General features: G+C 41.3%; 1 protein-coding gene across 4 annotated transcripts in view; it reads right to left on the reverse strand.

The window, feature by feature from the left end:
• Positions 1–3,366: 3,366 nt before the first annotated feature.
• The window catches only part of LOC136695461 (neuronal PAS domain-containing protein 3), a 257,450-nt gene continuing 248,232 nt past the window's right edge, over positions 3,367–12,584 (reverse strand). For 3 of the 4 annotated variants that reach the window (XM_066669565.1, XM_066669590.1, XM_066669581.1), the window contains 3 exons: positions 10,269–10,416; positions 9,773–9,888; positions 3,367–8,409 (listed from right to left, as the gene is read on the reverse strand). In XM_066669565.1, the coding sequence (XP_066525662.1) occupies positions 6,950–8,409; positions 9,773–9,888; positions 10,269–10,416 (1,724 nt within the window). In that variant the 3' untranslated portion in view covers positions 3,367–6,949. The remainder of the gene's footprint in view (positions 8,410–9,772; positions 9,889–10,268; positions 10,417–12,584) is intronic. The other variant, XM_066669573.1, reaches the window with a different exon arrangement.

Here is a 12,584-nt window from a genome sequence, read left to right on the forward strand (position 1 = left end):
TAATGTGTGTGAATATTGATGAGCACGTTTGATATAAAATTATTAAATGCTTTAGAACATTTCATGAAGTTATGTAATTATTTGCATGTTTACAAATTTTAAGGTATTAAACGGCAGAATATTTTATTGTAAAAAATATATTTCTAGTTGCCATGAGGATCGGTGTTGCTGTGTTCACAATGGTCACATCACTCAGGGCTCTCTGTAACCATAGGTCAGCACTTAGCTCACTATTTTATGAATAATTAAGGAGAAACAAAAGGTGTATCTTCACATAGCCTTTATGTTTAATTGTCAGCTATAATGTGTGATGTAAGTCCTATTATGAAAATGTACATATGGCCAGATTTGGGACTTCCTGTTGGTGGAAATCTTAAAAAGCATGTAAACATGTTCTTTTTGGTTGTCACCACAAATTTTATGGAAGGCCATTGGCCTCTAAACATATTTACACATACACCTCAATAACATGCATGTACGGTAATAACGTTAGCACGTTATTAAAAGTTTTCATGTTAACACGTAAAATTTAGTCGTGGTAATTAACATGGTGGCACAGTCACACAGCTCCCTGGACCTGGAGGTTGTGGGTCCAAGTCCCACTCCGGGTGACTCCGTGAGGAGTTTGTTGTGTTCTCCCCGTGTCTGCGTGGGTGTCCTCTGGGTGCTCCTGTTTCCTCCTGCAGTCCAAAAACACATGTTGGTAGGTGGATTGGCGACTCAAAAGTGTCCATAGGTGTGAGCGAATGTGTCGCCCTGTGAAGGACTGGTGCCTCCTCCAGGGTGTGATCCCACCATGTGCCCAATGATTCCAAGTAGGGTCCAGACCCACTGCGACGCTGAACTGGTTAAGTGGTTACAGACAATGAATGAATGAATGGATAATGCATTAACATGTACATATCTTTAGTGTAACATGAAATTATAGTTTTACGCATGTAGACTATAAACAGAGAATGTTTAGAGACAAAAGGCCTTTAATAAAAATATTACATGTTAATCTGCAAAATTTTAATAACGTTTTAACATGCATGTGTTAACATGTTTAGAGTCCAATGGCCTTCCATATCTTTCATATGGGAACAGCCTTCTATGACATAAACGCAGCCGAGCCTAAGTTGTGGAACGTCTGCATGGAGACGTAAAGTTCGCGGGCTTTTGTCAAAGTAGCGTTGTGTAGAATGTACTTGGTGGGCGGGGCTTATCTCGAGCAGCAAATAACTGACTAGATCCCGCCCTCCAGTCAAGACGGCCAGAGCTAAAAAGGGGGAATTTTTCTAATTGAACGGGAGACCGAGGAACTCAAAAGCGAGAAGGATTTTGAACTAAAAGAGAGACTAAGAAAAGCGTAGCTGAGAAAAGCTCAATTCAGAAATAAAATGTAAAGACATAAATATTCTGTTTATAAACCTATTATTAATTCTCGCGATATTAATAACAGTCCTCTCTTTTTAGTAATTTGTTGGTTATGGATTATTAGTTATCAAAACATAATTTCTTGGTTATGAATTCTATTTTTTGATTCTTCAAACCTTTGGCCATACTTCAGTTCAATATTTGCAAGATTTAAAATAAGATTTTCTGATTTTAAAATAAGCATTTGAAATTTTTATTTTTATTTTTTTTTACTTTTTTCGTTTCGATATTTAAAATGTTGCCGTTGTACTATTTGCGATGTAAATATAAGGTTCTTCTAAATATAAGGACTCCTGTGCGCGTGGGTGATTTTCCTGGTGTAATACTCGTATATAAATGGTGTATTAGAGCAGGAAAATCCGTAAACACTGGTTCTTAGGCCTTCCTCCCTGCTGTGGACGTTTCAGAGGAGAGATTTACGGGTAATTCCTGATGGAAACCCTAGATGTCCCTCTTGCCACAAAGATTTGAAGCTGTGTGCGAAAGCATTCTCTCAGACACACGAGCCTCTCGTTCACATAATTCGTGTCACAGTAACAATGTAAAAATATATTCATTTTCTGCTTCAGGGATTTTGTGCTCTTTTGACAGTCTTGATCATTTTGATAATCCCCAGTGCATTCAAACCGTAGTGCGTTCAGGAGTGTGCTTAATCCACTGCTCATCTAACATGCACAGCACCACAGATTTATTTGAATGGATAAGAAAGTGTAGAGAAATTGCTAGTTATTATAACTTTAAGTCACTTCCGCAGACACATAATATTTCCATATTATCTTTAAGTAATAATTTACCTTTTTGAAATAGTACTGCAGTGAATAAATATACTCTGTACGGACATCCTGTTTTATTTCAGACCGTATATACCTGTGGATACAGGGTGATTTTGAAATCATACTGGTATCAACAGGTTACTAATTAGCAGAATATTGGCATCAAAGAGATGTTTTGATGAGCCGTATGTGAAAACATATATATCATGTTCTGGGGTTATTATTAAACCTTATTCATATGTATGTGTGTGTGTGTATGTGTCTGTATTATAATTTGAACACTTTCACTACACTCCGCACTGTCAGACGTTTACAATATAAGGACCGGTGGAAATAAATATTGAAATATGTGTTGGAATAAAATCCTGTGAAATTACACTTAGTTACAGAAAAATAAAACCCACTGTCTATTTGCCAGACAGTTAGATTTTGGAAAGAAGGACTGCAGATTGTGTACAGATATATTGGCTGGAGTATGCAAAGATGTGGTACTTGAAGATAAGCTTGCAGGAGAGGACATGTTGCTCTCTAATGCATACTTCAGGTGCTATGTACTTGTAGATAAGCACAGATCTAATGAGCTGCTATATATACGCACACGATGATTCCCAATAAGACCGTATGGGGAGATGGACAGCCCATGGTCATTAGGGAGGTTTCAGGTCTAGGCTTTTTTTTCCCTGCCTCCCTCTCCTGTGATCTATCATTCATGGCCTTCATTTAAAATTGCGTGAAATATTTAAAGTTGGCTGGAGTTTTTCGCTGGGCTTGGGCTGTGACCTCTCCTCAGCGCCTGCGGTCAGGGGGGAGCGATGGATGGAGAGGAATGATGGAGTGACAGAGGGTAAGAGAGAAACAGAGAATGAGAAAGGGAGAAAGTGTGATAGAGTTCCTCAGCTTTGAAAGGCATGGCTTGATGTTCATAGCAGCGCAACAACGGTGGTGTTGTCCAGGCACCCATCTGTTGCTGAAATCAATCATTTGAACAACACCAGCACTGCAAACGGTCTGCAGGTTTTAGTCTCCCAGAGTATTACCTGGCAGTAGACTGCTGAAGGAAATTCTAAAATAAAACACTTTTAAAGTGAAAGATTTTTTTTTTTTGTTTATTCAGCTTTGCCGTTGGAGTTACAGTGAGATCAGAATGGCAGATGACACGGACAGCACAGTCTAGATTACCCGCTAATTGAAAAACCCCATGAGGATATTGCGAGGTATGATAGAGCATCAAATATACCCGTGAGCTCCTGTTGAATGAAAAAAAAAGAAAAGAAAAAAAAAGAAATGCACTTAACCACCAATAAACAACATGTCTGACAGAGAGGGCCTGGCATATGAGTGCGCTGTATTGCCATAGACCCAAAAATGCAGAGGAAGCAGTCGGGTGTGTGGAAGCACTTGGACTGCATGCTGTGTGTGTGTGTGTGTGTGAACATGTTAGAATGAGAGTGAGGGAGAAAGACACTACCCTCTTCAGTCATAAACACCAACAAAGGACATACTGACTGCTGATCTGAAAGTAGGTTCAGAAAAGAAAAAAAACAGAAACTGAAGGAGGATAGAAATAAAGTCACTGATGTGTGGCATTCACTTGAGATGAACTGGATGGAAAAGAAATGATGCCAGATAGTAACAAATCCAAGAGAAGTTTATTATGAATATGGCACCTGTAAGATGGTAAAAAACCGTGTTACATAAAGACAACCATGTATGACATGTTTGTTTAAACTGATGAAAACCTACAAAAGTATAAAATAACCCTGTTGTAAAATGAAGTATGTACATTTCAGAATTGCAGCATTATTCATGGTAAATGAAAAAAAAGAGATGTTTTTCAAAAAATAAGCCAGGCACTCAGTTAGCTTCAGTTAGTTATGTTTCTTTTTTTTGGAAAACAAAAAACAAACAAAGAAACAAAAACAAAACAAAAATGTACCATAGTTTTCTCTTTTTAATATTTTAATTTGTTTGTATTTAGAATTTATAACACTGTTAACATTGATACTAAGAGAATCCCTTTCTCCTGTATTCATCTACTTGGCACCAAGTTCCTCATAAAAGAATCTGTATAATTGTACAAGAAATAGTTAAAAACACAGACACAGTTTTCACAGGTAATGAAGTGATTTTTCATATTGTAATTTAAACACTATTTATCTGACAGCAGCTGAGATTAGTTTTAGATTAAATCACCAGCAATCATTTTGACACAACACAGAAACATTGAGACAGCTCGCCCGGCTGTTCACTTTGTAACATATGGGTGTATTTCCTGGTCCACAGTGTCTGTTTTTGAGCTGCCCCCACCCCAGCACGTCTTTGCACCGCAATGTAGAAAACACGAAAAGCTAGTTTCCCTCTGATCTCCAGTGGTGACGCCAAGCTCTCCTGCAACTGCTCCAACAGCAAGTCCCGCTATTGTTTTTAAAAACACTGATATATCATGACCTGGGTTTGAGTAACAACACATCTGCACAGAAACCACAGACACGAGTTTCCTGATGTACGGGAGTAGCCCGATTCAGTAAAAAGACAAAAGGCTCCCCCTTTCCTTTGCTGGACAGACTAAAAAACATTAAACGCTGACAAAGCTGCTGGACCGAAGAAAATCAAGTAAACCAAACAATCAACTTAGTAAACATGCATTTCCAAAACACCTATAAAAATAGATTTTATAGTGCGAAATTTTTTTTCTTTTCATCTCTTTAGAAATCTTTAAAATTGTTTATTGTCCTGAAATACTACCATGACCTTTTTTATTATTATTATTATTATTATTTTCCTGTGAGTTGCAGGGTCCTTGAAGTCAACAGGTTTGGTGGAAACCAATGAAATACACCCAATGCACACGAGAAGCACAAGGGACTCTGGGAGTGTTTCGCAACTTCGGCCTTTGAGGTTCCAGTTTAGACGTTAGGTCTAAATGCTACTTCAGTTTTAATCCTCATCAGTTTGGAGCTGGAAACGGCAATCCCAGAATTCCTCAGTGGCAAAAATGGCTCCTTAAACCTTTGAGCTAGTTAAGAGTCTTTTATCTCTGAGAGAAAGAGAGAGGTCTGTAGACTACACGACAGCAAAGCAATAGCAGGAACAGAAAAAGTAATACAGACAAAAGGAAGCAGCAAAAAGGTGACACTACATTGGAAGGCCACCACACAAAATCCACTAACCTCCACTGGTTCACTAAGACTGTAGGGGGGAAGGAAAAGGAGAACTAGCGTTCCCCAGTCCAAGCCCACACTAGCACAGAGAGGACAAAGGACGAAACAGCTACATCAGCTCGGCATATACTGCATATAGTAACACACACTGAAATTGCTATGGAGACTGACAGCCAATGACACTTACACATTGTACACGTTTACGGTTTTCACGCTTGGTAATAGATGACTTGATGGACGGCTGCCAAAAGATGAAGTGACAGTTTCTTCCTTTTTATTACTTTTCTTTCTTTTTTTTTCAAACAACAATTCACAGTGTTTTAACACCAAACTGTGACAGTAATTTTTTTTGGCAACAGTGGAAAAAGAAATAGGAATGTGATTTTTCAAAACACATTTTTTGATTGAAAATGCATGTCCATATTACAATCTCCTTGATATGTGGTTTCCAGAGTTCATGAGGGGTGTAGGGAAACTGATTCTGGGAGACTGAGGGAAAAATGTACTTAGCTTACAATGTTACGGGGGAGAAGGGAAAAAAACACTGACTGAAGAGTCAGCGTTTCACATTCATCTTTAAGTTTATGAAGCAAAACATTAGCCTCAGTTACACTGAGAGAATAAAAAGTACAAACAGAATCAACCTGCTCCCAATTTCTTGCCTGACTCAATTAGATTGAGTCACTGTCAATTGACCCTTCTCGGCTCTCCGTGGGGGTTGAACGCAAGAAAAATAAACTTGTCTGTTATAGGTTTGACTTTTCAGTAGAAAATCTCTCAAGCCGTCATTCGTGCTGAGCTCTGGAACAGTACCTACATCAGCCAGCTGAGTGAGGGTTAGTTGATGTTAGCACCATGGAACTGCAAAAAGAAGATGGAACTGGAGGAATCTCACACTGACCTGTTCCAAAGTCCTGGGAGTTTATAGTAACATTCTGTTCACAGGTCAATACCCGGCTAAAATTGCTTTTTTTTAAATGCATGATTTGTAAGTTAAATCTGAGCTATAAAAAAACGAAGAAAAGCATTATTTCTAAAATACTATTCCCTCGTTAAGAAAGAACCCTAAAACCCTTTCAACTACATCAAACAAGGTAACATCCTTTTGTCCACGTCAGCCTTGATCACATCAAGATATCGATAAAAACAAGAAGAGTTTCTTTTCATGTCAATCTCCTTTTTGAATTGCCTTTAAATATACAAGATACCCTAGGAAGAATGTAACATAACCAAGTCAAAAAGTATGCCTTGTGTCACCACAGAGAAACCACACAGCACACGGTGGTGAGTTCTCTGTGGCTCAAAGGAACTCTCCGAAATAGAGACGAGTCTTTTTAGTTTGTTTAGAGAAAATGTCATTGACAACTAGAGGAAAGGAGAGAGAAAGAGGAAGAAGAGGATGCGGAAGAAAAAGAAGGATAGAAAGACACAGGAAGAAAAAAAAAACATTTGTTTCAATAAGCCAAGCGCGATTGCTTGAAATTCAAAGTGCTAGAATATTTCATTTTTTCCCCCCAACTTGAAACACAGTCTTACGCCTCTAAAAAGAGGCATTTTGAACACAGTTGAACACAGTAATATGGTCTTGGAGTTTTGCATTCAGTCCTCTTTGCGCTCCAGAGTCTGTGTGGTATGGATGCCGTTGCTGTATACAGGGAAGGGAAGCGTAGAGAAGAGTCCCTCAGCTGTGGTGAAGACATTGGCGGTGGGCATCTGCGTGAGTCCGGCCCCGCTGACCGCACCTCCGAACGGCCCGGACATGTTGAGCCGATGCACGTGGTGATAGAGCATCTCCATGGGCGTCTTGGGGTCGATGCCAAAGCTGGGCCCGTTGACATCCACGAAGTTGACAGCTGCGGTGGCATGGGTGTTGGGCAATAAGTTACCCTGCATGGCCAGCGTGACATCAGCTGGGGCATAGCGGATGGTGCCGGTGGTGTAGACTCGCGGGGCGGCTGCTGTGCTGGTTGCCGTGACCCGGTGCACTAGAGGAAGCACCATGTTCCCTGCCTGCTGCAGTCGTTGCAGGGCCTCCAGGTCACTGCTGTACAGAAGGGAACCCTGTGAGGTGGGCGTGCCCTGCTGCTTGTCCCGTGGTGAAGCTGAAAGTGGTGGGGAAAGGGGGTCAGAGGTTGCAGAGTTGGAAGGGGGTGGAGCTAGGTTTGCTGAAGCTGAGGTGGAACCTGAAGGGGGGGCACTGTTGCTGTTGCTGCTGCTGCTACTGTTACTGCTGTTGTTGAAGTTGGGCTTCCTGCTACCTGCTCCACCCTCAGTGCCAGGTGGAGTGAGGACCGAGTCTGGGATGGCCACCTGCAGGCCGGTGTGTTGGGGGGATGGAAAGCCGTCATGGCTGGCGGGGGGCTTGGTCATGCTGTATGGAGACTCGTTACGAGAGATCTCACGGTTGGGTGGGTAGTTCCAGATACTGCTGTCATTGTCGAAGTTGATGGGCTCTGCCATCTCCGTTTTGATCTTGAGCACAGAAGCAGTGGCTGGGGAGGGTGGTGGGAGCAGTGGGGGCTGCTCGCCCAAAGCGGGGTCCAGGCTACCGGGGCTCGGAGTAGTGGCAGCGTCTGGGGGTGAAAGCCGCAGCCGCTGGCGACTTCCCTCCCACTTTTGCTGCTTTTTCCTCCTCTTCTTCCTCCTCTGGTGTTTGCTTACTGCTGGACCGCTAAGCTCCCCTCCGCTGTTGCAGTCCTTCAAGCCTGCCTCATCTTCATCCTCCTCTTCCTCATCTTCATCCTCTTCTTCCTCAGAGGAGGATGAGGGTGAGTCCCGGAGTTCAGCCCCTTCTCCATCGCCATAACGCTCCACCTTAATTCGTAGCCCACCCAGCTGGGTCAGCCGGCCCTCCTTGTGCTCTGGCTCGCAGTCAGATGGCTCCAGGCTGTCCTCACTGTCCTGGCTCTCTGGGTTACTGGAGCTGTCGCCCTCCTCCTGCCGTCTCATCTCCTGCTCCGATGGTCGACCTGCATGCTTCTTACTGTCTGGCTCTGGGTCCTCGCTGTGCTCTGAAGACTGATTCCCCTTCCCGTCTGACTTGGAGTTTTCATTGTCTTCTGGGAGAAAAGGAGAGAAGTTTTGAGGAGTCATTGCAATCACAGTAACAGCAAATGATTTTTTCACAAATAAAATGTGTGCCGCACTTCCTTTAACAGTTTATCATAAAACACAAATACTAAACCTCCAGAAGTTGAAAGGCTAATTTGTTATTTTTTTTGTTTTAGTACTGAACAGTAATTATCCAATTATCTATGTTCCAATATTTACATTCAGACCACATTCTATTCACAACATCTCAGCAGAAATGTCCTCTCTCTTTGCTTGGAATAAATATTGGATATTTTTATCTGTAAATCGTAAGGCACATACTGCTCTAAGAATCTAAAATGTAGATTGGAAACACCTCATGTTGCAATTGGAAACATCTAATGTGCAAACTGCTTGCCTCCATTTTAGGCCGAGTTCCTTGAGTTCTATGTCATATTAAAATAGAGAAGTACACTGTAATGGATGGGTAAGGTTGTTACCCAGGACCAGGAGTTATTGAAATCGTGACACCTACATCATATTTTCAGCAGGGTTAATTATGAGATGTTGTGAGAAATGAGAGGCAGAAATAGAGAAGAAAGAGAATGGAAGTGAGGGAGAGGGAGGATATGGTCTAGTCCAGCTGCAGCTGGCACAGACTGTAACCTTTGTGATGAAGGCTGGCAAAGGGCTGACCATGCAGAGGTTTCAGGGGACAGTGCCCTGGCAGCTTCCCCAATCTGTCAATCAGCCTTATCCTCTCACTGCCCCAGACCATCTCTAGAATCACACACAGTCTTCTGCAGCAACACATAATTAATATCTGCAAGTGACTGCCCAAATTGAATTGTGTGTTAACAAGATTCAGAAGGAGTCCTGTATGAAATACACACACCTGACTGTAGAGATACGTTATGATACGTTATAAGTCTCTATGAGTTTATTTTAAACTTTTCAATTATTTGAATGGTTTCAGTGGAACATCTTCAAAGTTTTGTAAGATGAGTGCATCATGATTTAAGAAAAAAACAATTATTTGTGCACCATCAGTTGCCCTCCACGGATAACTCTACTTGGCTACAGAATATTCTTTCTTGCTCAAGCGCAGCACTGTGGTAATTTCTGATGTCTGTACCTGACCCTCAGGCATTTATAGATTTATACCCTATACAACAGAAGGTCTAATAAGCCAATGAAGGTCAGTGTGTGCAACATTTATTCAAATTGACAAATGATATGTTCCACTTCATGTTCTAATCTAACTGAACGGGATGTTATGTTATGGGATGGTATGGTTATCTACAGCACTCCCAATGACAAAGTATCAGTAAAATATTAATAATGAATAAAACTTGTGGACTAAAAAATATGGGGCAATGCTTGGTACTGTACCAGAGTTCTCCTTAGAGTCAGACTCTGAGTCAGACGTTTCTGAGGACTCAGAGGCTTTCTCAGGCAGGTTCGGAAGCTGTGCGATGTCCATGGGCGTGTCTTTGTATTCCGGATTACTGACAAAATAAAACAAAATAAAAAAAGGAATAAGACATAAGAAGGGTAAGTCATTCACAGCCAGAAGAGAGACGTTTCCAGTAGCCAGCTGAAATGAACCTGAAATAGCCTCGACTACACTCACTCCTCCTGAACATCTCAAACATCCTGATTGATTCAGTGCTCCCCAAAGCCCACACCTTTCTAATGATCTCAGGCTAAGGCTCTGCTTGGGCCCACAGAGGGAGAGGAAATTAAACGGAGGCTTACAGAGATCTATCTATTTGGCCGTTTCAGTCTTGCAATCACAAATGAGAAATCCTCTACCTTTCTGATGCGCATTGACAAATAAAAATCAAAGTGATTTGGGATTACACTTAATCGAAAAAGCCCTTTTTACCTAAGCACATAGTTGACCCAGATGATGTTCTTCTCGTTGGCATTCTTGGCATTGATGGCAATGGTGGCGCTGGACTGGATCCATATATAGCCTCCGTTTTTCTGAATCCAGCGGTAGTATTTAGTCACACACTGGCCTTTGTTCATCACTACAGAGAAATGAGAAGCAAAAACAGAAGCATTACTATTTGATTGCAGATTAACAACAGCTCCGTTACATCCTCAGCATTTACAGCTGGCGACTGCGCAGGTAAAATTATTTGTAATCACATGGTTGGTTTCAAAATAATAGATGATAATATCTCACTTTAGAGCAGCTAGGCTGGCCTTATGGGTTCTGTCATTTCCACATAAAGAGCTGTGTAGTATCCACATTACTCCACTAGAGTGCGCTGTGGCCGCTCTCTGTGTCTCCTGTATTATGTCCTTTTCGGAAGCTGCTGAAGTTAAGACACTGTGGCGGTTGGCTGCAATAAATTTGGCCAAATTAAGCACTAAATGGTTATCTCAACCAATATGTATTTGCATTAATCATTTTTCTGTAAAGCCAAAATGGTCAGAATCAGTGTGAAGTCGTGAATTTATATTCTTAGTTTAATTACCGCCACCAACAGCGCTTTCCATAAAACCAGAGCTCCTTAAAGAGAATGATTTATATAAAAAGAAGACCAGTAATTAAAACTATTAGGGACTAATAACATTGTTTAATAAGCCATCCCAAGGCGATAATAATTGACTTTAGCTCACTGACTGCTTTCTTTTCCAGTAAATGGAAAACTAACAAATAACTGTTGAAAATTGAGACAAAATATGTTGTTTTTCTGACTTCACCACACCCGGTGGACATACCCTTGCTCTAACCTTCATTGTTTCCTCTCTGTACACACAGTGGTATGGAATACTGAAAGCCTATAGGGAATTTTCCAGAGATAATCTAAACCTGATACTGCAATTTAGGCAAAAAATCTCTGTAACCAATGAAAATAAGTAGAAAGTTTAATTAGAGTGAGTAACAGTGAACTTTTAGCTTCTATGAAAAACAACCTCTCCTCATGGCATTCTAATAATGCAGTTATATACTTTTTTTTAAATGTCAAATACTTGACCAGTTGTTTCCTGCCTCATTGTGTGATCACAGCATTGTTTCAATGCTCCATTTAAAACTGATGCTGTACAGATTCCAGGCCTGTCCTCTGCTCGTTTTAAACATAATGAGCTGGGCTCATCTGCATTGCCATCAATACGTTGTACCCCTAGCTCTGGCTGGCGCTGCTGTTGTGCAGGTGAGCCTTATTTTTTAACCCCTTTCACTTACACTGCCATTAAATCAATCAGGACCTGCTTGCGCTATTGATTTAGTGGTAATGAAGCCGCCCCTTTGCTCTCTCTCTCTCTCTCTCTCTCTTTTTTTTCCTTGCCGGAGTCGTCAGCAGCCTTTGGAGGCATTAAAAGGAATACGGCATCTTTAATCTGGCTGCTCTCTCCTGAAGCCTCAGGCTAGCCTGCAGGATGAGCTCTCTCTCTCTTTCTCTCTCTCTCAATCTCCCTCTCTTTTCTCCCTCTCTCTACGCTGGGCCTCTGTCCTTCAGTTCTGTTTAATCACTTGGATCCCTTCCATAATAGCAGCTACCTTTCAGATACCCTTTACCCAACGTGTCCCCCACTTGCGGTGGGAGAGGTAGGGGGAGTCACCGTCATATAAAAGTAAGTAATTTACACCCGTGAAATTGCTTTATGGAAAAGTCCTTGCAGTCCATTGGGGTATTATCGTAAAGACAAGCCTTTTATGAATGAGGGAGAAGGCATGAGGAAAGGATTCTGGGCTAGAGGCAGAGCTCCTTTTACTGGACCAAGTTGGACAGAGAGTGTTGTAATGTTTTTTTAGGGTTTAGTGTTGTGTTTGAGGCCCTAGGGGTGACCTCACCTCTGGAGAAACTACTGTATAACAATGTGTTCTTAATGCAGTGGTGGGCATTGAGTGAGAGAGTAAATGTTCATGTGATAGGTTGGGTATAATTTACAATTTTCTTTACTGTGACTTTGATACCTGAACATCTGGATGCTACATCACCTGACACCTTCTCTTAAATGCTAAAAATTGTCTTTCTATCGTATCTTTCAATGTCATATATATGGGTCCCAGGGCCATACCAGAAAAACAGGTTTTTGTATTTATGCTTCAACTTGGTGATTGCTGACATTGCTTCCTAAGAATACTGTAATGAAGTGTGACACATTATATTTATAAATATAAACATAACAAAGTAGTTTGGTTTGTATAGAACTGTTTAGGCTTTGGTCTGTTCTGTGCATCTTT

This window comes from Hoplias malabaricus, chromosome 1 (assembly GCF_029633855.1).
Source record: "Hoplias malabaricus isolate fHopMal1 chromosome 1, fHopMal1.hap1, whole genome shotgun sequence".
Classification (NCBI taxonomy): Eukaryota; Metazoa; Chordata; class Actinopteri; order Characiformes; family Erythrinidae; genus Hoplias; species Hoplias malabaricus.